The 24804-nt window shown below is 49.8% G+C and overlaps 8 protein-coding genes across 8 annotated transcripts; 4 read left to right on the top strand and 4 right to left on the bottom strand.

The window, feature by feature from the left end:
- Positions 1 to 129: 129 nt before the first annotated feature.
- Positions 130 to 1339, bottom strand: T310_3533 (Proteasome regulatory particle subunit (Nas6); the record flags this gene model as incomplete). The annotated part of the gene is made up of 7 exons (XM_013473612.1): positions 130 to 170; positions 281 to 308; positions 367 to 738; positions 788 to 910; positions 979 to 1086; positions 1202 to 1227; positions 1282 to 1339. 7 exons carry the CDS (start codon positions 1337 to 1339, stop codon positions 130 to 132), a joined length of 756 nt encoding a protein of 251 aa, XP_013329066.1.
- Positions 1340 to 1760: 421 nt separating this feature from the next.
- On the top strand, positions 1761 to 3116 carry T310_3532 (mRNA splicing protein (Prp5); the record flags this gene model as incomplete). Its single annotated transcript, XM_013473611.1, has 1 exon — positions 1761 to 3116. One exon carries the CDS (start codon positions 1761 to 1763, stop codon positions 3114 to 3116), a length of 1356 nt encoding a protein of 451 aa, XP_013329065.1.
- Positions 3117 to 3565: 449 nt separating this feature from the next.
- T310_3531 (Origin recognition complex subunit Orc1) lies at positions 3566 to 6057 on the bottom strand (the record flags this gene model as incomplete). The annotated part of the gene is made up of 3 exons (XM_013473610.1): positions 3566 to 5100; positions 5218 to 5235; positions 5268 to 6057. The coding sequence occupies 3 exons, from the start codon at positions 6055 to 6057 to the stop codon at positions 3566 to 3568; spliced, it is 2343 nt and encodes a 780-aa protein (XP_013329064.1).
- Positions 6058 to 7134: 1077 nt separating this feature from the next.
- On the top strand, positions 7135 to 9897 carry T310_3530 (Uncharacterized protein; the record flags this gene model as incomplete). Its single annotated transcript, XM_013473609.1, has 9 exons — positions 7135 to 7139; positions 7191 to 7213; positions 7283 to 7636; positions 7685 to 7727; positions 7777 to 7903; positions 7954 to 8187; positions 8248 to 8837; positions 8930 to 9187; positions 9237 to 9897. The coding sequence occupies 9 exons, from the start codon at positions 7135 to 7137 to the stop codon at positions 9895 to 9897; spliced, it is 2295 nt and encodes a 764-aa protein (XP_013329063.1).
- A 485-nt stretch (positions 9898 to 10382) lies between these two features.
- T310_3529 (Prefoldin subunit 5) lies at positions 10383 to 11219 on the bottom strand (the record flags this gene model as incomplete). Its single annotated transcript, XM_013473608.1, has 4 exons — positions 10383 to 10450; positions 10517 to 10634; positions 10735 to 11024; positions 11153 to 11219. The coding sequence occupies 4 exons, from the start codon at positions 11217 to 11219 to the stop codon at positions 10383 to 10385; spliced, it is 543 nt and encodes a 180-aa protein (XP_013329062.1).
- Positions 11220 to 11653: 434 nt separating this feature from the next.
- On the bottom strand, positions 11654 to 13750 carry T310_3528 (Proline--tRNA ligase; the record flags this gene model as incomplete). Its single annotated transcript, XM_013473607.1, has 6 exons — positions 11654 to 13074; positions 13110 to 13239; positions 13295 to 13374; positions 13428 to 13518; positions 13572 to 13613; positions 13676 to 13750. The coding sequence occupies 6 exons, from the start codon at positions 13748 to 13750 to the stop codon at positions 11654 to 11656; spliced, it is 1839 nt and encodes a 612-aa protein (XP_013329061.1).
- Positions 13751 to 14198: 448 nt separating this feature from the next.
- Positions 14199 to 17837, top strand: T310_3527 (CCAAT-box-binding transcription factor; the record flags this gene model as incomplete). The annotated part of the gene is made up of 4 exons (XM_013473606.1): positions 14199 to 15065; positions 15122 to 16239; positions 16298 to 16853; positions 16920 to 17837. The coding sequence occupies 4 exons, from the start codon at positions 14199 to 14201 to the stop codon at positions 17835 to 17837; spliced, it is 3459 nt and encodes a 1152-aa protein (XP_013329060.1).
- Positions 17838 to 19802: 1965 nt separating this feature from the next.
- On the top strand, positions 19803 to 23590 carry T310_3526 (Neutral amino acid permease; the record flags this gene model as incomplete). The annotated part of the gene is made up of 7 exons (XM_013473605.1): positions 19803 to 20030; positions 20086 to 20228; positions 20288 to 20414; positions 20467 to 21423; positions 21486 to 21527; positions 22010 to 22437; positions 22525 to 23590. 7 exons carry the CDS (start codon positions 19803 to 19805, stop codon positions 23588 to 23590), a joined length of 2991 nt encoding a protein of 996 aa, XP_013329059.1.
- Between the last annotated feature and the right edge of the window lie 1214 nt (positions 23591 to 24804).

Here is a 24804-nt window from a genome sequence, read left to right as displayed (position 1 = left end):
GCATGTAGATAATGTCTCCTTTAAGGAAACTATTAGATAGGTTATTCTCGCAGCATGAACCGGTCTTGAACGGGCAGGACATGGATTTGCTCTTGATCTCGATGAAGATTCCTCCATTATGATTTTCGCTTATTCCTGCGTCTGCGGTAAGAGAAAGCACAAAGCAGGGTCTTGTTGCATTTTTGTTTGGTTATTATTTCTTACGACCATCTGTGATCGTTCCCTTTGCTCTATGGGAGCTCTATGCCTTCGCGTTCCGCGGTTTGTAAGATGTACTTACGAACCTGTGTAGTTGTATGCCGGTCAGCCTGAACGAATCGAGACGAGATAGCGGACAAACACAATGTACACAAGAAACCCCCATACCTTCGAATCTGGGGCCAATTCGATTGCATATCTGCCCTCATTGTCTCTCTTTAAAGGATCAGCACCGGCTTTCAGCAGCTGGATCGCGACATCTCCATGTCCCTCAGAAATAGCATGGTGTAGTGCGGTGAGACCATCATTATCTGCAGCGTCTACTGGGCTCTTTCCCTCCTCAAGAAGGATCTTCAAAATGGGAATGGAGCCAACCGCTGCGGCACGATGGAGTGGCAACTGGCCCCGTTTATCCTTGACTCTTGCGCTGCACTTATGGGCAATGAGAGTTCGGACGGTGGAAAGGTTGGATTTGGAGGTGGCGAAATGGAGGGCATTCTGGCAGAGAGAGAGAGGAAAAAAAAGATTAGCACTAGTTGACTGACAGAAATCTAGTTGTAGCTGTGGGACACTGTTGATTTTGTCTTACCTGCCCCAAATTATTCTTCATGTTGACGTCTGCATCCTTGCGTAGCAGAAAATCAATGATAGCGTCACCTTCAGCATTCTTCAAGCTCGCAGCAATCATGAGCGGCGTCCATCCAGACCCGTCCTAGTTAATGCAAATCAGCAGCTATGCCGGAGTATTGATGTAGCAGGGCGATTCTGCATGCGACTAACCGTCTCGTCTGGATCAAAGTATTTATTCGCAGCCAACAGTTCCACGATTGGTAATCGATTGTATGCCGCTGCCCAGTGTATAGGCAGACGTTCATCATCGTCTCTTAGCTTTGCAAGTTTAGGGTTTGCCTAGCATTACAAACCTGTCAGCAACGAATATACGGCATGAAGCACATGAAATCAACATGTTAACTCGCGACGTGGGGTAACTTAGGGAACACACATTGAGTAAGGATTCCACTACAGATGCTGGAAGCTATTAGCATGTTATCATGTTGTTTAAAATGACAAGACAGGGCTTACTTTTCCCTTCACGAGCAGCCTCGTGAATGGCGAACTTCGCGTTTTGATCTGACTCCATCTTCTGAAGTTTCAAGGATGATGCATGCCTAGAAGTTAATCTCTAGTCTATGGAGATCAAGCAGATAGCGGGGACCTTAGGCGGAGAAATCCGTTACAGGTGGTCCGAGCTCCTTTGCCCGAAAGTTCGAACTTCCAACTTCGCGGCGGCACGAAAAAGCGCCAACGTCCTGCAAGCCTCACATTCAACCGCGTTTTCCCCATCTGTCTCCCAAGTTCTACTTGGGAGCATTTGTTTTCTGAATCATACATCTCTTTATTTGCCTCGCACCTATAGGCACACGTCAGGATCATCAGCGGAGATCCTGCACGTCACGATCTGTCCTCGGGAGGTACTACCTTCCGACTTCATCTGATACCTGGGAGTCGCATCATTAATTATCGCTAACGTACGGAATCGGCTACGAGTCGAAGTGGAAAATATGGACGTTCTTCCATCTACTACGCCGGCCAATCAGGCTGTTCACAACTCCACAAAGAGAACTATCGAGCTCTTCGGCTCCGACTATCTCATGGTTACTCCTTCAACCTCGGGAGATGGCTCGATAGGCCTTTCATACCGACGAAAAGTAGAGTACGATGATGTCAAGGAACTCCCTCCTGCCCTTGCCGAGAAACAGGCCAAAGCAGCCGCAGCGCGCACGAAGCGTCCCAAGATCCAACCCCAAGGCCAAGAAGAGAAAGGTCGCCAATCAATGGCGCTTGTGAAGGGGTCATCCGGTGGCCCTTCCAACGCAGCCGGTGGAAATCAGCCCAGGAGCCTCATCCAGCGACCGTCGGCAACCCCGCAGCAGAGACCAGAATGGCATCCCCCGTGGAAGCTGATGAGGGTAATATCAGGACATCTAGGATGGGTGCGGAGCTTGGCTGTTGAACCCAATAACGAGTGGTTTGCTAGTGGCGCTGGAGATCGGACTATAAAAATCTGGAATCTGGCGACAGGATCTCTCCGTCTGACGCTGACTGGCCATATTTCTACTGTCAGAGGTTTGGCTGTGTCTCCTCGCCATCCATATCTCTTCTCTTGCGGCGAGGACAAGATGGTCAAGTGCTGGGACCTGGAAACGAACAAGGTCATTCGTCATTATCATGGCCACTTGAGTGGCGTGTATACTCTAGCTCTTCATCCGAAACTTGATGTTCTGGTCACCGGAGGCCGCGATGCTGTCGCAAGAGTGTGGGACATGCGGACACGGAGCAACATCCACGTGTTAACGGGTCACAAAGGAACCGTTGCCGATGTGAAATGCCAGGAAGCCGATCCCCAGGTCATTTCAGCCTCTCTCGACGCGACAGTCCGTCTCTGGGACCTTGCTGCGGGAAAAACTATGTGTGTGTTGACCCATCACAAAAAGGGTGTTCGCAGTCTTGTAACCCACCCCAAGGAATTTACTTTTGCCAGCGCCAGTACAGGCAGCATCAAGCAATGGAAATGTCCGGAGGGAGCCTTTATGCAGAATTTTGAGGGTCACAACGCTATCATCAACTCCCTTGCGGTTAATGAGGACAACGTGCTTTTCTCGGGAGGCGACAATGGGTCAATGTCGTTCTGGGACTGGAAGACTGGTTACCGGTTTCAGACCCTCGAGACTACGGCTCAGCCTGGATCACTGGATGCCGAGGCGGGTATCATGTCTGCGACATTCGACCGGACTGGTCTGCGTCTAATTACCGGTGAGGCCGATAAGACGATCAAGATATGGAAACCGGACGACCAAGCAACGCCAGAAACACATCCACTAGACTGGAAGCCGACGCTGGGAAGACAGAGATACTAATTTCTTCTAGCTACACTAAGTAGCGTGTACTTTGTTGGATGTGAAAGTCGACGCGATGTATTTTGCATGATTAGAGGGTTCTCATGGCGTTTAGGAGTTTTAGTGGTTTTTGGGTTGTTGCAATAGGATGCAATCTATGTACGTCGGCCACTGATTAATTACGGGCGGCCAAAAAGTAAAAGAAATATTCCTCGTTCTACCCTTGTATGATAATCCTGATAAACGTCTATACGAGAATTCCATACAGTGACTGTCTGATCAATTAGCATTGCTATGTTCCTTCCGTTACTGAGACATGGACCTATATCATGATGATAGGGTATCCTGTCAGCGTAAAGATGCGATAAAAAAAAGTAGAATAGTACATCGACCGCCAAAACTCCAGATAAATGCTTCTATAATGCGTTACTCCTTCAACCATACCATCCATTATGAACGAGGTGTCGTCATTAATCGAAGCCTAATCCAAGCCCCTTCGCCTCGAGATCATCCCGAAATGCGGCCTTCACATCCTCCGCTGCGACTCGGAGTCGTATTTTACCGCTTCTATCCCCTCTGCTCAACCCTAGCATCCCCTTGGCACCCATTCCTGTCTCGAGTGCCACGACGCCGGCGTTCATGAGCTCCATGGCGGCAAAACCCATGGCTTTTACTCTGGCACCGGGGTTGCTGCCAAGGAGGAACTCCTTGATGCCCGCACCCGCAACGCCTGCGACCGCCACAGCTGCATCAGCTATTCTCTTTGCCTCGTCGAGAACATCTCCCATTGTGGATTCAGAGACACCAGTGCGGCGAACACGGGCTAGAAGAGCGGCAAGAAAGAGTTTGCCTGACAAAGGGAGGCAGCGAAGAGATTGCTGAAGAGGGGTAGAAGTAGCTTCTTGGATGGCCTGCTTGATGGTCGCGATCGTGACGCGTGGCAACTGGCGAGGCTCCTGTGTCTGCGTAGATTCAGACTTTAATGGCTCCTGTTTCTGCTTCGGGGCCCGGCGTGCGCCGGTCTTGCTCGGTGTTGGGGGTAGAGAATCGGTATCGTCTATGTCCATGTTGTTCGACTTGGAACCCTTGGCAATAGCTGACTCGTATTCTTGCTCTGCAATCTCAACAGCTCGACGACATATGTCGAGCGCTCGTCGAGCATCTCCGCTAACAGCTGCGACCTTTCTGCTCGCAAACTGAATGGCGTCAGGGTCGACAATATTACCAGGGACATTGGCCAGTCGAGAAGAAATGATCTCCATGAGATCAGTGTGCTTGTAGCCGGGGAACGTGATACGAGTGAGGCCAAGTCTGCTGGAGATCTTATTGCTGAGGGTCCGCTCAGGGAGATCCATCGTATTCGCAACCGCGAGGACAATGAGACGTGAATGCCGAAGTGCAGGCCAGTTGAAGAAATTGTACATGACCGACTGATTTTTTGTGACCAGTTGATCGAGTTCATCCATCAATACCACACATGGTACTCGACGTGGTGAAGGGTGTGAGAATTCTCTCTCCAAGAGATCGAGGGCATGAGACGGCGACACACGGTCTCCCTTTAATGCTTCCCAGAGCAAAGAATAAGCCTGATGAGGATCGGTAACCTTCATTCCGTTGATCTCAACAAAGATGAAATCATCCATCTCTTCTGCAAGCACAGCATTATTAAGCTGAGCCACCACTTCCCTAACGGTCGCTGTTTTGCCGGTGCCTGGCGTTCCAGAAATGTAGATACAGGTCCCAGTTCCTTCGGTAATAGCGGCGCTGAGATGAGAGTAGACAGTCTCAAATTCAGCACTGCGGCAAGGAAGTGATGCAGGCACGCTGGAGACATGCAACAAAGCTCGCGCTTGGCGATATGGCGAGGAAGTAAAATGCGAGGGTGAAAGCATACGAGTACCCAGAGGCGTGAATTCGAGAGGCTTCTTGACCACAATACTAAAAAGGTAGACACGGTTAGTCTTCGAGCTTCCATCATTGAGAAGTGGGCAATTCAAACCGTTTACTAGTCGGTGTTGTAAGAACTTTTCGTCGAGACTGAGGAGTGACATTGAGCGAAGTCATCCGTTGCTTTTTCCTGGGTGTGATTGGCGCGCTATCCTCATCCTTCGTGTCGACATACTACATAGATCCAAATTAGCTTTGCATTATGAGCAATTTGAGCCATCATACTAACATCCTCATCCACAGGCTTGCGCCTTTTGGCCGATTTCAGGCCCTCCTTGACCAGTTCAATTAACCTAAAAACACTTTGTTCATCCCCTTTGTACACATCCTCCCAGATAAATTCATCTGTATATTTCCCCTGGAGTTGGTTTACACCTCTTCGGCAGACGATGCATTTCTTGTATTCTGCAAGTGCTGCCTTGCCTTTAGGAGGGGCCCCGTTCGGATATTTGGCGAAGAACGCATCCTTAGACATGACGTTGGCCTTGCCGTTAATCGAGGTGAGAGGATTCACATTAAAGTCGGTCGTAATATATTGTTCATTGAACAATGCATCCGATCTTTTCTTGTTTTTCGTTGACAGAAACTCGTCGGGCGATGCAAACCACATGATGTTGGCTGACTTGACCATCTCCCCTTCGTTCTCCTCATCTTCCTCCTCCAGGAACTCAGCTATAATGCCGACCCAGTCTTTACCAGCCTCTGGAGATTTTAACAGCACCACCTGACCCAATCTACACTCAAAGGAGCCCATGCGTGCCCCGATGATCTTTCTCGGAGCTGGTTTTCGCAACGACCGTCTTCGACTGGACAGCGCCTCTCCATCTTTTTCTGTAGAGCCTTCGGGTTCGTTATTTTCATCCTCATAAATCCATTCCCATGGGTGGTCTTCATATCCGAGTTCGTCGTCCGAGTCGTCACGAAGTAAACCACCTTTGGTCAGCCATTGTCGGGCCCGTTCCCTGTTATCGCGGTCTTTCCTGCATCTCGATGACTGATCGCTCACTGGGGCCATGGTATCGTAACCGCTTGCACATTGAAAAGCTGTCTGGGACGTTACTAGCTGGATGCTGCGAACAGGACTTTAGCGTAGAAGCCAAATTAGCTGCAACTGTCCGTGCAGCACGGACGGCGGACGGGAGTAACGCGTCGAGGCCGACGCGTCTCTCTGTATGTCCTAATTAGGCTAGCGCCGATATGCCATTACATAAGCGTGACAGGACTTCAATAGTTAACAGTTTGACATCGATAATATATGGAGTACATCACACTTAGAAGCTCTGCCTTGCAAATTCTAGTAAATAAATGCAAATTCCTTAAGTTAGAAATTTGATTCTGTTTATGGAGACAAAATATCAGCCAATTGCTTAGGGTAAAAGACAATAAAGCGTGATATGTCAATCCCCGACTGGGTTGAACGCCATGATGCTTATGCTGCCTACGTTTCTATTGCTCAGGTTATCCAAGGACACTGTTGTCTATTTTGAATACCAGAGGTTGATTTAAATCTCTCTCTAATATGATTAATCAGGTTAATTCACTTTTTTTATGTGTGTGGATGTGTGAGAGTGACGTCTTGGCCATACATGTTTCACCTGATGGATCATAGCAAACGAGTTCGTACAGCACATTAACGCTATCGGTCAAATTCCCTGGGCCATACGGCACTAACCGTCTGAACTGGACAGTGATGGCCACCTTTTGTGCATCTGGGTGGTTACTGTCATTGGGGTCCAAGCGCCTCATTCACGGTCTTTCATCTCACATCTGCTCCTATTTCTCGCCCATATAAGACCAGCACCTCGACTGTATCCCTTCCTTTTTCTTAAGTCTACCATCCTCATCAGCACAACTCATTTCACGCCACATCCGACTATCATTTTTGCCATCTTCTGCTGTTCTCAAACTCTCAAACTCTACCAAATTTCTTGACTTCTTCGACCAGTCCATTCATATCTGTTCTGCTCTCTCTTATCTCTCTACTATCTAAAAGACCTGCAGCAGACTTCAGTGCAACAGAGATTTGATCAGAAGTTGACTGCATCTCATTCTTTGAATAAGGTAACAAGTAATCAATGTGCTATGAAAAATAATGGAGTATGTTTCCTCTCTGTCGTTTGCTCCATCTCGGCACTGACCCCGCTACAGTCACGAAACCAGCGGTGCACAAGGTAAATACAAATAGTGACACCTGGAGAAAGTTGTCTTTTTCCACAATGACGATAGCTGATTTTGCACAGAATGGCAACTGCCAGGTTACAGTCGCGTGCCAGATCAGGTTCGTGTCCCTGCGACAGCCTCTGTTCCAACAGCTATCCAGGGTCCCGCATCTCGTCCTGCCCAAGGTCAGGTGATAAAGGCCAATCATCAAACTAGCGCACAAAGCCATGGTGCTTCTACCCTCATTAAGCCTCTTGCAAAATCTGTTGGCCTAGGAAATGCTTTCCCGACAAGAGGAATTCAAGGATCAAGAGGTCGAGGCAATCCCTCTTTTATGCGGGGACTATCTCGAAATAGTCAGCTCCAACTTCCAAGTCGCTTTCCAAAAGATTCTCAGGCAAAGGCAAAGTGGAGAGCTGGATTAAAACCCACAGGTGAGTACAGTAACATGTCTGAAATCAAACAAGGCTGATCTTGCACAGAAACATTCGAACTTCCTTCTCGTTACGGCACATACAAACATCAGTGAGCATGATTATTTCTTCGAATTTCAAGATGCTGACATGGTCTCTAGCATTATTCAAGCTGGCAGAGAGGTTTTTGGTGGGACTCCCATTGGAAACCAAGGAAAGTTTGAAGTATTTGAAGAGATTTCCCAGAAGACGGGTGCATTTGTCAAACAGCCATCCTATAACGATAAGGTAGGTGATCGTGTGATCTATGGGAGACCTTCAACTAAAACATATTCTAGGAAGTTTGTGTGTGGGGAGAGCCACAACAGGTAGCTGCTGCAAAGGATTTAATTCTACAAATCGTCAATCTCTGCAATAATGCCTTGGCGTACCCAAGGAAGAGACAAGACTGGGCAAAGGTCTCCGCTCATTCTGTGGCCAAGGAAGACCGCATTGATAACAAGGAAAAACGCCAAACGCTTACTCAACAGCTACGGCGAGCCCCTGATTCATCATTCAAAATTGCTGAGAAGGTCAGATTTTCTTTCTCACCTGTCTTCATCTGTTCTGAAACTGATAAATCGTTGACACAGTTGCTCTTCCTCTGGCCCAATGGGGAACTTCCTATGAGAGAGGTGTTAGGTTCAGAACTTGAAGTGCTGGACCCTATTCGAATCGAGTTTGGCTATCATATCTACATCTTTGAAGAAGTTCCAGAGTATATCTGCGTGGTCGGTCAAGATCATGAGGCTCTGCGCGAGGTTGCTCGCCGTCTCAGGACCAAATGGCATGAGTTAATGGCGACATCGAACGTCAGGTCAAAGGTGTACCTCGCTCAGCCACCGCAGCTAGACACCATGAGGACTGGAATTTTCGTCAAGAATATCCAGGGCTTGGCGAGACCCTCTCTTTCTGGGAGTCTCTTGAAGGATTTTCAGCGCGGGCCATGGCAAGAGCGTCGCATACTGATCCAATCGAAGAACGACGCTCGTCTTCTCAGCGCAGTTGAACGATCTCTGCGAGGACTCCCATTCTTTCGTGGCCATCTGCGAATGAGGGTAAACATCGGTTCGTTCATCCTCGATGAGTACCGTCTGCCAAAGAACGCACAGACAGGGTACTCCTTCGAAGAGTTCAGAGAAATGTTGCTGCATGAGAAAACGAGGGGACGTTTGGTACCTGGGTAAGGATGGCTTTTCTTTTTGAAACATGCGGTGTACTGACAGACGGTAAAATTCTCAGTCTTGATATCGACCAAAATGAACTGATGAAAAGATGTTCTCTTGCTTCGCATCTACTGGAACCACTTGGCAAGGCGACTCTATCACTGGGAGATGTAGAGCCAAAGTACACGGTGAACTTTGAGTTTGATGGATCATACAATGCCGTTTTGCGTCTCGAGGCCGAGTTTGGTAGACATGGTGGTGCACAGGAATATGAGGTTGCCCAGCGCCGCTGGGTAAAGTCGCAGTCATCAGGACAGTTTACTGACAGAAGGCCACCTCTTCAGGCTGTAGTAGTCGATTCTGAACGGTAAGAGTCTCACTCACATACTCGGATTAGAGAACTGACAGCTAGGCAGTGCCGACTGGCAGTTGGAAATCAGAGCGGTTGAATTCCATGATCCTTCAAACCTTAGCCTAGCTATCCAAACCTTCAACCGCGAACTTGCTTTCCGAAAGGGAGTTGCTAGTGAGACACTCTCTACCAAGCCGAGACGCAGAGTCATCATTCCAGAATGGGCTCCTGTGTGTCGCGTTATTGAAAAAGCCGCCGTTCAGTACCGCCTCAAAGGTACAGATTACACTTTAGAAATCGCTCGTTATGATGAGTATCGGCGCAACAGTCCTTCCCTTAGAATGTCTGATGTTCCTTCGAGCACATGGGGGGCATCGATATTTTCTGCGAATTGGGACAACCTCTTGGGACAGCATGCCAACGTGAAGGTTGGAAAAGTTGCAAGCTGGACTCCAACTCTGAACACCTTTTTCCAGGCAAAAGAAGGTCAGGATCCCTCGGACATGCAGGCGGGTTTCTGGCGTTTCATCAGCCTGGCTAAAGATGTGGCGGCACTACTCGGGAAACACCAGGAGAAGAGTGCTCAGACCGACGCAACAAACATCAGTGTGCCGGGTCCGAATAATCTCAAGAGCACCGACACCAGCAGCCAGGCATCCTCACAGAGTTTGGCATTGAACGAGGCACCAAAAGTTCTGGATGCTGAGCTAGGAACTATGTTCTAAAGAACACCAGTGTGACTGTCGACAGCAAGACAGGAAATCGCTCTGTCATCAGTTTCAAAGAGACCAGACCTTTCTTCGACCAGATTGTACTTGTCACCAACTTCGTGATATCTCCACAGCACGTTTACCAAAACAATCATCACTGTCATTTTTCAATGGGCGCCCCCAGTCCCCAGTTTCATGTTTCATCGTGCCTTTAAGCCAAATTTCAGGCCTTGACGCGGATGCTTCCATCTCAGACATGCTGTCTGCACAAGCCTTAATCCGCCGATGGTGCTCCGTTTCTGCTCAAACCATTTGCACAATCCAGTTCTGCTTTTTATTCATGTCTGTTCCTGACTAGCACTAATTATTTTCCCCAGCCCCCTTCCCCTATCCATTAAAGGTTGAATGTATCTACAAGAAAAAAAAATGAACAATATCAAGTTAGCACGAAATGCATTGAATTCTGGTTTGGCATGTGATATCGAACGCTCAACGTGCCTTCAACCGGCACCAGCTCCCGTGGCAGGAGTTGTAACGGCTTCTCCGCTTAAAACCTTTTGTCGAAGCACTGGTCAAATAGTCAGCTACAACCTAACGCTGAACGTGAGGAGCCAGCCTGAGAGCCCCAACTTACCATCTTCGATCACTCTCAAATTGGCGCTCTTCCCTTGTACGATCTTCTCAAGATCCTGTAGATTTGTATCCAGGTCCTTCACCTTTCCGTTGTAGAACTCAATTGCCTTTGCAGCCGTCTAGTGAAAAACGTCAGCATTTTCACAGACCGGAAAGTAAGTTGTATAATAGATGGAATAATTTGTTCAAGAGTCCCCCAACTTGAGCAGCATCACGTACCTTCTCGACGTAGAACCCCGTACCCACATCAACAATCACCTTCTCCCGATCCGCGAGTTTCCCCTTGACGTATAAGGAGGTGGTCAGAGGCACCAGGATATCATCACCACCACCACCCTCCTTCTTCCTCTTCTCTGCGATGACGCCGTCGTTAATCGACCGGACACAATCCCGGAACTTGGACTGCGCCGCGCGCAGTTTGGCGTGTGAGTTGGTCAGGTGTTCGAGCTCGCTGCTGAGGCGGGATTGGAGACTGCGGAGTTGAGGCACGGAGAGGGTTGTGACGTCGACTGTTTTCGTGCAGGGTAACCGTTAGCTAGCTATTATCTGACTGACGAGAGCTAAGTAGTAGTAATTTGAGGGACCGAAATTCATCTTTTTAGGAGATTTGCAGCACTGGTTGCTGCTTCAGACGTACCTGCGCCCGAAGAACTGCCTCCGCCTGGACTGGAAGATGATGATGCGGGGGTATTTTGTGGTGGCATTTCTGCTTTGTATTTCTGCTATCCTTGAGATTTTCTGAGGACTCGTAGATTCAAGGTCTTTGTTTGGCCGCAAGAAAGTAACTATATAAAGGAAAAAGGTATGTAAAAACAGAAAAAGTAGTACGGCATAAATTCATGTCGCTTCTCGGAGGTCTTCTGCATGCGCATTTTTGATGTTTGGCAGTTCCCGCTAGTTCGTGGCAATAGTGGCTGTAAGGTCCACTGCGGGGCTGCCGCTCAAACCCAACGCTTAAAGCCACGCACAGCATATATATTGCAGTAAGCAGTACGATCAAAGTATGCATAATGGCTAAGTCAAATAGACGAATATGACAGAAGATATAAGTATAATTTAATGCTAATAATACAGAATATATCTGGTCTAGTATACAAACTCTTAGCAGACACTCTCTGCGTGGGACGAAGGTCGAAGGTTATAACCTGTCGAGCAACGACCTCACAAATTCCGATAGACGATCGATTGGAACCTGCTCGCGCAGGCCATTCAAACGACGGCACTGCACCTCAAGCTCCTGCCGCTGTTTCCATCCTTTCCCAACAACGACAATGACCGGGTAACCGATCAAGTCTGCGTCACCTAGCTTCCATCCAATTTGCTTGTCCCGATCATCAAGGACAGCATCTATCGGGGCGCTATTGTCAGAGGTGAGGATGTCATACACCTTCTCAGCTTCCGCGTCAAGACCCTTTGCGGGCACAACAACAACCTCGTACGGCGCGATTGCCCTGGGCCAATTCAGACCCTTCGAGTCGGACAGAACGTCAGCGACAGCGGAGATCATGCGAGAAACACCAATGCCATGGCAGCCCATCTGCATTGGCACTAACTGAGTACCTCCCGCGTGAGAACTGGCAGAGTCGGTAGAGCTGTATAGCATCGAACGTTCGACCGCGACAGAAGCCTGCAAGACTCCACTATACCGAGTTCCCAAATGGAAGGTGTGGCCAAGTTCAATCGCGCTTTGAGCCCGCAGAGTTCCATGCTCGCATTTCGGACATTTGTCCCCGTCGATCACCCGAACTAGATTGAGGCCATTGCTGGTACCAGGGAAGCGATCCAGCATTGAATATTCGATGTCATATTTGAAGGTGTCGATTTCCTCAGGAAGCCCACTCAGAGGCGGTCGCTTGTACACTCTGACCTGCGAGTCGTACACATCCAACACCCGGAAACGCCGCTCACGAGTTGTCGATGTTGACTTTGACTCGCGTTTGAGTTCATCGAACCACAGTTCCAGAGGGTTCTCTATGCTGGACTCCAGATCGACCCCTGCTGCTTTCGTGATGGCCTTGACAGCATGGGAATTGACTTCTCTTTCCACCGGCTCCGCAGAGTCGGATTGCATCAGATATTTAGGATACCATCCCCGTATCAGTGTTTTCCTGTCCTTGGAAATAGCCGTCCACAATCCTGTCGATATGGCTGGCGTTTCGTGGGAACCTAATCCTGGTGTCGTAGGATCTGCACCAGTCCCCGAAGAAGACTCCGATCCGGAGACATGTGCCTGTCCGTCTGCGATCTCCTCATTGTGGACATGATTACAATGCGAACAGCTAATGACAGTGTCCTCCCCCTTGGAGCTTATGATGTGGAATTCATGACTCAAGTTCCCACCCATATTGCCGGAGTCGGCTGCGGCAACCAGATAAGGGATCTTCAACTCGTTGAATAGCTGCATGTAGGCGTGTCTCACTGCCTCGTAAGTCTTCAGCGCTTCTTCAGTATTGTAATCAAAAGTATAGAGGTCTTTCATCACGAACTCTCGTCCGCGAAGCAGCCCTTGTCGCGGCCTTGCTTCATCCCTATATTTTCTCGCTGTCGGGGAGTTAATTGCTATTACAATTCAAGCCTGCGTAAAGAGGACTCACAAATCTGATAGACTCTGAGGGGCAGGTCTTTGTATGATTTTACCAGGCCAGCAACCAATGTGGTGATTTCTTCCTCGTGTGTTGGAGCGAGGAGGAATCGAGAATCTTTTCTATCATTGAATCTGAAAACCTGCAAGACGATCGTCAGTGGAAAGCACAATCCTGCGATATTATGGCTCCTTTACCTCTGATCCTTCCTTTAGTCGCCCGGTCCGTTCCCATAATTCTTGCGATGATAGTGACGACAGGGATAGTTTGGATGCGCCTAACAGGAGTCTTAGACATTGGCTCTCAAATATCATACATAATGTTACCTACCTAGTGAACGCATATGCTTATCGATGAGCTTTTCTAGCTTCTCTTGGACCCGCAGTCCAAGAGGCAGCAAGTGGAAGACACCTGAATACGCCTAACTGTAGAATTAGGAGCGTCGTTCGTTGGATCGCATGAGAAGGAACTCACCTGTCGAAGGAAACCGCCTCTGATCAATAGATCATTTGTATCCTCTATGAGAATTTGTAAGTAAGATAAAATGCAAAATTACAGGAGTAGTAGTGAAGTAATACCTTTTTCAGTATCCGCCGCCTTTTTGGAGATTCCACCAGTGGGAATCCAAAACCCTGAAATTCGAGCACGACCATCGTTCTAGAATTCGTTAGCAAGAAATATCTAGCTATTTAATACGCCAGAGAAATAATTACATGATATTGGCCTCTTTGGACCGAAAAGAGCTGGATTCGACGGATACATGGCCGATGGACACCCGAGAATCGACCCGGAGTTCGGCAGAGCCCGAAGGTCATAGAAACCGATTTTCAAAATGACAATTACTCCAACAATGTTTTCAAGGAGTCAAAAAAATATATAACAGAGATGTCGTGCAATGCAGTATTATAAAAATCATATTTTCTACTTCCTCGAACAGAAAACGGAGCTTCCCGCGTGTCCACCGTCTTGAAGGTGGCCCGAGCTCCTGGAGATACCGGCGATCGCAAAACTATTCTCCGGCGGCCTCACGATAATTTTGGTTTCAGCCGGCAGAAAAAAATAACAGCCCACGGCCCTTCTCCCAACGAGACAGCTCCAATAATGGCGAAAAACAAGGGGAAGCGCTCTGCTGGCGCTGAATCGGCCAGTGGAAATGGAGACGTCGTGGGAAAAAATGATACTGCATCAGCCAACGGCGAAACAGCTTTGCCCTCGCTGGACGAAAGCGCACTGGCGAACCTGACCCAAAAGATCGAGCAGAAATTGCAGAGCGGTAGCGGTGCGAACAAGGACTCCCAGAAGAAACCGAACAATTCCCCGTCCAGCGCGAAGAAGAAGAACAAGTCAAAAGATTCCGCGCAGCCTCCCGGAGGAGGAGGAGAACAGAAAGCGAATCAGGGCAAGAAGCGGGACCGCAATGGCGATGTCATCGCGAGGGAAGAGAAAGGCGGGAAAAATAATAAGCCTTCGAAGAAGTCTGAAGGTGATAGCAAGAATGACGTCCTCAGACAACAGATTCTGGCACTGGGTGGGAGCAAGGAGGATTTTGATCTCATTGCCAACGTTGATTCGGAGTCTGAGGCGGAAAATATTGCCAATGGCACCAAGCAAGCCAAGGGCCAGCCAGACGAAGATTCGTTACGGAAGGAGCTCGCAAAGATTATGAAGGATGCAGGACACGTCAAGCCGGACGATCTGAAAGAACAGGAGGATGACGAGGATGAAGATGAAAATGGGGGTGTTGAGGTTGAAGATCTTGACAAACACACTCCTCCTCCCCCTCCCACGGAGGCCACAAAGGATATGTCTAAAAAAGAGCCTCCTGCTAAGAAGGACTCAGCAAAGAAGGACTCTACTAAGGACTCTACCAAGAAGGACGCTACCAAGGACGCTACCAAGAAGGACTCTACAAAAAAGGACTCGGGTAAAAAACAAGATGAGACTATGCCAAAGGAATATTCGAAGTTGGTTTGTCTCCCTGTGCCTGATGATTTTTGAAGAGCCAGACTAACGTTCCATCCCAGGCAATTCCACCCAGATCCGACTGGTTTAACACGCCTCTCCCTACCATCTCCACCCCCAAGGTGATCACTGGGCTTCCCCGATATCTTTTGGACAAAATACGACAGTACGCGATGACGCTCTTGGAAAAGGAGAACCAGATGTATACGCAAATTCAGCAGACGACGGCTTCATCATCCCACAAATTCTACTCAACCATCATGACGTCTGGAACGCTCAACGACAAGATCTCTGCGCTGACACTGGCAGTCCAAGAGTCTCCAGTACACAACATCAAGGCTTTGGAGAATCTAATCGGCTTGTCCAGGAAGCGGAGCCGTGCTCAGGCAGTCGAAGTACTCAGGGCTCTTAAAGATATGTTTTCCCAGGGTACTTTGCTTCCGAGCGACCGTAAATTGAAGACGTTCGCAAACCAACCCTCACTCGTGGCTGCGTTTCAGAGTTCTGGGAACAAGTGGACTGAGGGAGACCCTCTGCCTGGAGGGCTTCAGCCTTGCCATCTCATTATGTGGGCCTTTGAGGACTACCTTAAAGAACAGTACTTTGAGGTTCTGAAGGTCCTGGAAACGTGGTGTAATGACGAGATTGAATTTTCGCGATCTCGGGCCGTGACCTACGTCTACGAGCTTCTGAAGGAGAAGCCGGAACAGGAGGCTAATCTGCTGCGCCTCCTCGTCAACAAGCTAGGTGACCGGGGCAGAAAGATTGCGTCACGAGCCTCTTATCTCCTGCTTCAACTGGAGCAGGCACATCCCCTGATGAAGCCGAACATCATCACAGCCGTGGAGGAATTTATTTTCCGCCCAGGTCAGACTTTGCATGCGAAGTACTATGCTGTCATCACACTCAACCAGACCATCCTCAGCAGCAAAGAAGAGAAGGTCGCTGTCCAGTTGCTCGATATCTACTTCTCGCTCTTTGTCACTCTGCTGAAGCCGGCTAAGAAAGAGAATGCCGAGCGGGATTCGAAGAAGCATACCAAGTTTAAGAAAGGCAAAAAGAAGGATGCCAAATCTGCCAAGACGAAGACCGACGACGATCAGCTCCGAGAAAAGCTGATCTCGGCTGTCTTGACAGGTGTCAATCGAGCTTACCCTTTTACTAGCTCTGACACCGAGCGGTACGTGTCTCATCATTCCCCTGTTTCTATTTGTCGTAGCTAACTGATCCGCCTCTAGTCTCACAAAACATATCGACACTCTCTTCCGCATCACCCACTCGTCAAACTTCAACACGAGCATTCAAGCTCTCATGCTGATCCAACAGCTCACCATGGCGCATCAGGTTTCAGCCGACCGGTTTTACAGAACGCTGTACGAATCACTCCTTGACCCACGAGTGGCCACTTCTTCAAAGCAGGCTCTTTATCTCAACCTAATGTATAAGTCATTGAAGAATGACACGAATCTCAAGAGGGTGAAGGCGTTTGTGAAGCGGATTATCCAGGTGCTGGTGTTACATCAGCCATCCTTCATCTGTGGTGTATTTTTCCTGATCCGAGAGCTTGAGAAGACATTCCCTGCTCTCCAGTCCCTTGTGGACCAGCCTGAGGAGGATGAGAGCGACGAGGAGGAAGTGTTTAGGGATGTTCCTGACGAGGAAGATGGGGAGAAACAAGCAGAAGCGACGCAAACTTCTGAAGCAGCCCAGTCACAAAAGAAGTCCAATGGCTATGACCCCCGCAAAAGAGATCCCCAGCACAGCAATGCTGACAAGAGCTGTCTCTGGGAGCTTGTAAGTTCCCCGAGTTTCTCCGCAGCTCAGGCACGATGACATTGGGACGTTGCTGACAGAGTCCAGATGCCTTATCTTACGCACTTCCACCCGTCCGTCTCTGTTTCCGCAGCCCATATCCTTTCCCACGAACCTCTGTCCGGAAAGCCCGATCTGACTCTGCACACACTGACACATTTCTTGGACCGTTTCGTCTATCGCAATCCCAAGCAATCTGCGCCGTTGCGCGGCTCGTCGATCATGCAGCCGCTTGCTGGCACGGAAACCCGGGACGTGCTCGTCGCACCTGGTGGCGTGGCCGGAAAAGCCCGTGCTCAGGAGCCAGTCAATTCCGAAGCCTTCTGGCGGAAGCGTGCCGAAGAGGTGGCGGCAGAGGATGTCTTCTTCCACGAATACTTCAACCGACTGGGTAAGGATAAGAAGCAGAAGAAGGAAAACAAGGCAAAGAAAGATCCCGTCGCCCGCGACGAAGAAGCAGGCGAGAGCGACAACGAGTCGGAGATCTGGAAGGCGTTGGTCCAGTCGAGACCCAAATTGGAAGCCGACGAAGACAGCGATGTTGACCTTGACATGGACGATCTGGAGTCCGACTTCGATGAGGACGATGGAGAAGGCGAAGGAGAGCAAGAAGATGGCGACGTCATCTTTAATGAAGAGTCTGATGAGGAGTCGGAGGAGGAAGAAGAACAGGAGGAGGAGGAGGACGGTGAGGCTGGCGCAGCCAAGAAGGCGAAAGGACAGCCTTCTGATGACGAAGACGAAGACGGCGACGGCTTCGACATGGATGTTTCGGACGATGACGCATTCCGGGACAGCGACGAGGAGCTGCCGTCAGACCTCGACGTCGGAGGAGCCGATGCGCAGACGACAGAGAAAGATGACAAAGGCGGACGCAGGAAGCGGCGCAAGCTCCGTCACCTGCCTACCTTTGCATCCGTTGATGACTATGCCGCGCTGCTGGAGAATGAAGACGATGGGATGTGAGAGCCAGCGCAGCAGGCTAGCTATTTATTTAATGGGTACATACGGTGTATATTCCTGTGCTTCCTCTGGCCTATACCTACATAATGTAGTACATGTCCATAAGAATTCAGCGTTTCGACGCAATTCTGCAATGCGCCTGAATTGCACCGGCTTGTATGTGGATTATTTGTAGAATTAATACTATTCACACGGTCTACTCGAAATTAGGTGCACAAGTCAACCTACAATACCCATAAACGGCAATTGGGAAACATGCAGTGCATAAAGCAGCTTACTAACCACAATCAGTACATGTGACTTGATTTGAGCACACGTGCATACCAACAAAACAGAGAAGAGAATGTTACAGTGGCATGAGCATGGCTGCTCTTGTTGGCTATCTTCCTTCCTTCTCTATTTTTTTTTGTGCCCTTGTACGTATTACACAGTCTGTCACCCAGCAGGGTCTCAATAGCGCCTTCCGGATTTGGGACAGGGCAGGCTTGGCCATGATGTCACCGTGCAGGAGCGGCTGTCCGCATTCAGAGAAGATCGATCTGAACGCGATCGTGCCAAGGCATGTGCAGAGTACAGGCTACTGATGGTGGCATGCTGCAAGCTGAATGCAGTCTTCCGGGTTCCAGAGTCCCCCCCTTGCTTGCTGCAGTGCACGTGGAAATATCTCCAGACTCCATGAGATACCTGACAGATGCTGATCACTTGCTGCATAGCGTCGTTATCAGAAAAAAAAAAGAAAACTAATACTATACCGCAACGTCTTTATTGCCATTGGGGGCCTGAGTGGCTACTACCTGCTTAAGAAGGTTTAGGCGTGGACGGGACGACAGACGCCCCGCGGGGCTGCCAATGCGAGAGCCGCCTTTGGTGGTCCATGGCACCGCCCTTCGCGCTGAAGACCTCCATCGGCGATGCCGGGTGCAGGCTGCATACATGGAGATTCTGGATCGAGTCCTGAGTAACAGAGCACTGCAGATTGCAACAGAAGTTGTCTAGAATCATCAATGCAACATAGCATCTGCCTGCTGATTTATTTGGAGATAGCTGTGCAGAGATTTCCTACCGAGTTCGGACCCGAAAGCGGGACGGCAGAGATGAATTCAATTCAGCTTGGGAGACTTCAAGGCGGATGGGTCGGCGGCTAACTCACTAGCCGTCGGGAAGTAGCCGCGCGGTGCGCGCCCATTCTGCAGCCACATCGGCTTAGCATGGCCTGTCCGGAGAATAGACAGATGGTGGTTTATAGCCTGAATTTATTAAATCGATGTCATATTCAATAGACAGCTGGGCATTCTTCCAGAAAGCTTCGAGACAGCTCAGCATGTGCACTAAAGTAAAGCGCTGGTACTCCCCACGCCCGCCAGGTTCAGGCCTAAAGCTGCCCCCGGATCCGTGGGTCAACGTAACTCTGCAATGCTGCTGGATCAGTGGATGCTGCTGGCTCAGCATCGCTGCATAACGACTTTTTAGGCCCCGAGCACGTCATCCCCATCCCACACAGCGTCCTCTGTCACCTGCTGCACGCCCTGCGTCTAGATCGGTGATCAGGCTAGTCCAACCTTCTTTTGTCTGTGCTGTCAATTAGAATCCTCTGTGCGCAATCTTGTAGTAGCAACCAAGTGCAAAACTGCTGAGAGCTTTTCTTTGCCTCCTCGTGTTGCCCAGACGAACGTCCTCTGGCCACTGTGTCTGATTGGGCCTCCTGGGTCGCAATTAGGACGATCAGCACAGTATCTAAAATTACGCACGAAAATAAAGCTGTCACTACATCGTGCTGACTCCTCGTGGGACTTTTTTTTTTGTTTTCTGCGCAGACGCTTCAATTCCTCGTGGTCATATCTCGTTCAACAGGTTCATCCTGGCTAGATTATTATCCAGAGAACGGTACATGCATTCGAAGGTCTCCAGCGTTCAATCTCTCTCGTCGCTCGCTCTGCTCCTGCAAAAGGAGCGCATCCGTCTGCTGAAATGGCGTTGAATTCCCAGTCGCCTGCCGACGCGGCTCTCAATCGCGAAGAATCCGTCGTGACTGAACACCAGGAGGCCAAGCTCAAGCAGGAATATGACGTTGAAGGCCAACCCCGCAGGGACAGCCGGATTGCGCCCGTCCAGGCTGAAGATCGCACCAGTATTGGCAAGCAGCTTGAGCTGGAGGCGGAGAATGCGATCAAATACAGGACATGCAGCTGGCAGAAGGTTCGTTTGCGCCTCGATGCGTATTGTTCGAATTGGCTGACGCAATGCGCCGTAGACTGCCGCCCTGCTCTTCTCCGAGTACATCTGCTTGGCCATGATGTCGTTCCCGTGGTCATACTCCGTCCTGGGCCTGGTGCCTGGTCTCATCCTGACAGTGTTCATCGCTGTTGTCGTGCTTTACACGTCGCTGATTATCTGGTATGCATATGATCTTTGTCATCAATCTTCGAGCATGGACGGCGCTGACTTCTGCTCAGGAAATTCTGTTTGCGCCACCCGGAAGTTCGCGATGTGTGTGACATCGGCCAGTTCTTGTTCTGGGACTCCAAGATCGTGTGGTATATCACTGCGGTCATGTTTTTGTTGAATAACACTTTCATTCAGGTACTTCCTTCAAGAGAAAACCAAATGTGTAACACATCTGATGATTGCCTAGGGACTGCATTGCTTGGTCGGCGCCGAATACCTCAACACGATGACCGGTCACCCGACATGCACCATCGTCTATTCTGTCGTCACCGCCGTCATCTCCTTTTTTGTCTCGCTCCCACGGACTTTCAGCGGGCTCTCCCGTCTAGCCACCTTTTCGGCCTTCTTCACCTTTGTGTCAGTGTTGCTCGCCACCATCTTTTCTGCCATCGAGCCGCACCCAGCCGGCTACAACCCAGACCCGAACCATGTCACGGCTGACGGCACCAAGATGGGAGGGGAGCCGATCGTGTTGGCGTTTCCTGCCGCCGGCACCTCCTTTGTCACGGCCATGAGCGCCTTCATGAACATCAGCTACACCTTCATCGGCCAGATCACCCTGCCCAGCTTCATTGCGGAGATGAAAGAACCCCAGGACTTCTGGAAGTCGGTCACGGCAGTGACCATTGCCGAGGTCATCCTGTTCAGCCTGGTCGGCTCCATCATCTACGCCTACACTGGCAACCAGTACATGACAGCGCCGGCCTTTGGCTCTCTGGGCAATGAGGTGTATAAGAAGGTGTCCTTTTCGTTCATGATCCCGACCTTGATCTTCCTGGGCGTGTTGTACGCCTCCGTCTCGGCCCGGTTCATCTTTTTCCGTCTGTTCGAGGGCACGCGCCACAAGGGCAATCACACCGTGGTTGGTTGGGCCTCGTGGGCGGCCATCCTGGCCGCTCTCTGGATTTTGGCCTTCATCATCGCCGAAGTCATTCCTTTCTTCTCAGACCTGCTCTCGATCATGAGCTCTCTCTTCGACTCGTTCTTTGGGTTTATCTTTTGGGGTGTGGCCTACATGCGCATGCGCCATGCCGACTATGGCCCAGGGTTCTACAAGAAACGGGGTATCCGCGGCTGGGTTGGATTTCTTGTCAACGCGGCGCTCATCTGCATCGGGCTGTACTTCCTGGGACCGGGCACATATGTGAGTATCTCTATATGCTTGGATCCACGATCGAAAAAGGAACCATACTAACCTATCGACAGGCCTCGATTGAGACCGTAATCCAGAGTTATCAGGCTGGCACGGTGGGAAAGCCTTTCTCCTGCGCCAATAATGGACTATAAAAGGTCTCATACATCCGCTATGATCCTGTGTGATCAGTTTCATTCACAAAAAAGTCTAAGAAAAAGAGAATGCACTGATTTTCTTGATGTCTGGGTTTGATGTCTCACTCTCCGCCGGAAGAGTTGAGCTTGTCTTTTTTCTCTTTGCTTGTATTCTGCAGTCGCTGGTGGATGCTGGCCTCCAAAATTGTGACAGCTTAATGACAGCTTAACTTTGCTTACGTTTTCTTTTCATTTGTGTGCTGTGTCGCGTATAAGCTCTTATTGTGCGAGTAAACAGTCCCTCTCATCTCCCAGGGATTCTGGCTTGGCCGATTTGGAAATCCTCGGGAAACCGTTATCTCCACGTGACTTTTCCGTTATCGTAGCTCTGGTCGGCGGAGTTGCCCGCCTCCGCAACTGATCTCTTTTCCCTAACCATTATTTTTCTTCTCTGTCAACAGCTCAGAATTCGTTTCAGACGAGGAATCATTACCGGAACAATGAGAGCTGTCCACCGGAGCGCAAGATCGCTGTCGTATCTGCGGCAATTCTCCTCTGCAGCCGCCAATGGCTCTCGTTCGTCGCGGAGCAGCGCTCTGCTGCAATCTGCCACCAGCAGCGGTGTGCGCTCCTCCGCAGGTCGTCCTGTAATTTCCACTGGCGCCAGCAGGTCGCTCATCAGTCCGGCTGGTTTCAGAAATGCTTCTTCCTCGACCGTTGATCCAGCGACGTTGAAACGCACGCAATTGTACGACCTTCATGTGGCCCGCGGCGCGAAGATGGTGCCCTTTGCGGGCTTCGAGATGCCGTTGCAGTACAAGGACCTCTCGCACGTGGACAGCCACAAGTGGACGAGGGAAAAGGCAAGCTTGTTCGATGTCAGCCACATGTGAGTTTCCGCTCCAAGCTTCTCTTGCTCAATTCAATTGTCATCAGTCTGTTCTGCGGGGTCATCTAACAGGAATCACCCCTCCAGGGTCCAGCACCGTCTGAGCGGTCGCGGTGCACTCCCGCTCTTGATGAAGGTCACTCCATCCTCGCTCGATAAACTGCCCAACAACCAGTCGACCCTGTCGTGCTTGCTCGAGGATGGAACGGGTGGAATTGTCGACGACACGGTCATCACGCGCTTGGGGCCCGAGGAATTCTACTTTGTAACCAATGCCGGCCGGCGCGAGGAAGACGTGGCCTTCTTGACGGCGGAGATTGACGCACACCGGAAAGAGCACGGCGCGGATAGTATCAAATGGGAGATTCTCAGTGATCGTGCCCTGCTGGCTCTGCAGGGGCCGTTGGCGGCGTCAGTCCTCCAGTCCTTCGTCTATACGGAGGGTGAGAATCCGGCAGACACGGACCTGAGTACCCTGTATTTCGGACAGTCGCGTTCGCTGTATCTCCGACTTGCCGATGGCTCCAAGACGCCGCACCGGCTGCTGATTTCTAGGACGGGATACACGGGTGAAGACGGATTCGAGATCTCAGTGCCCACTGAGGGCTCACCGTCGCTTCCAAATCAAGTCGCCGAACTTTTCCTGTCCCGGCCTGACGAGGTGCGTCTCGCAGGCCTGGCAGCACGAGATTCGCTGCGCCTCGAGGCCGGAATGTGTCTGTATGGTCAGGACATCACAACGGCGCAGACTCCGCCGACGGCATCCCTGGGCTGGATTGTCGGCAAGGACCGTCGCGACCCTGCGTCACCATCGTCGCGTTTCAACGGAGCCTCCGTCATCCTGCCCCAGCTGGCATCACCAAGCAAGACGCTGACCGAACGGCGCGTTGGCTTCACGATCGAAAAGGGCGCGCCCGCGCGTGAGGGCGCCATCGTGGTGGACCTGCAGGACGGCAAGACCCAGATCGGCGTCATCACGTCGGGACTTCCCAGCCCGTCCCTGGGCGGCACCAACATCGCCATGGGGTATATCAAGCAAGGTTTCCACAAGAAGGGGACCGAAGTGGGTGTTCTCGTGCGGAACAAGCTGCGCAAGGCATCCGTAGTGGGAATGCCGTGGGTGGAGAGTAAATTCTACCGACCGGAGAAATAGTTCATTTAACTATCAATTAATCAATCAATATCTACCTGACATGTTCCTCTTTTTGCTCCCCAACCATTTTTCTCTTTGTTTTTTTCTTTTGGTGAGACGTCTGTCTACATTTATAGAAAAAAAATAAGATATAGGTATTAATACTACTCTCTTTTATTCTTTTTTTTTAACGGAACTCGATTCCAAAAGAACAAAAATCCCAGTCCTAGTTTTTCGTTCGACTAGGTAGTCTACTACTACCTAGTCTACTATCTATTATCGAAGTGTGTATTTGCGTGTATGTGTCTTTGTTTTTTCAGCTCGATGACCATATCCTAATCCCGAGGATATCGACATCGTCATTTTCATCCTCATCCCATCTGTGTTGTCTTGTTCTGTATACGAGGTATGTACGTACGTATGTACTTAGATGGTACGAGTCCACATTCAACATAATGAATCCAGTCCAGTTCAGTATCAGTTTCAGTTAAGCGGATTGATTGATTGATTGATTGATTCATTCATTTCAAACAAATTACCTACTCACGAGACTTACGAGACTTATCTCCTTCTCACGTATATCCCTGTTAATAAGTCTGCTAGTCTGCTAGTCTGCTAGTCACCACCAGTACAAAAACTGGCGTTACGCTGAGACGCTGAGAAACTACCTACCTGCCTAATCTTTACAGACTTCACTGTTGTAGACTAGTATAGTTATATAATCTTATTACGCATCTGGTCGAGGCAGGTAAAATGTTGATCGTCACAAGTTACCAAGTTACTCCGTTGAGGAAGGCCTGCACTCTTTCCGTTTTAGGTAATTTCCTAATCCGGTATGTTCCGATACATACTAGGCACCTACTACAGTGCAGAATCCACACTTCAAAGTCATCACACTGAAGTGTGCATTATATAGCATAGAGTCACAATGCAAGTCTAGACAGGACAGCTGGTAACCCATATATCCTTGTGATAAAAGAATAATTATGAATTATGAATGATGAATATTGCATTCTATCATTACCTCATCTGAACGCCAGGAGCCTCTACAGGTTTTGAAAAACACAAAGAAAAGATGAGGCCATTAACCACGATAGAAATGAAACATCATCCAGAGTCCAGACCCAAATTGTTGTTCTCGTAATGCAAGAAAGTGGCACCAGTGGATCAGAGATAAGACAGGCTGTAACTCGCCCCACATCCTTGAGATCTTTCTCATCAGTCCTGTCATGTCA

Source organism: Rasamsonia emersonii (genome assembly GCF_000968595.1).
Source record: "Rasamsonia emersonii CBS 393.64 chromosome Unknown ctg1118621760072, whole genome shotgun sequence".
Classification (NCBI taxonomy): domain Eukaryota; kingdom Fungi; phylum Ascomycota; class Eurotiomycetes; order Eurotiales; family Trichocomaceae; genus Rasamsonia; species Rasamsonia emersonii.
This window is presented reverse-complemented; position numbering and strand designations above follow the sequence as displayed.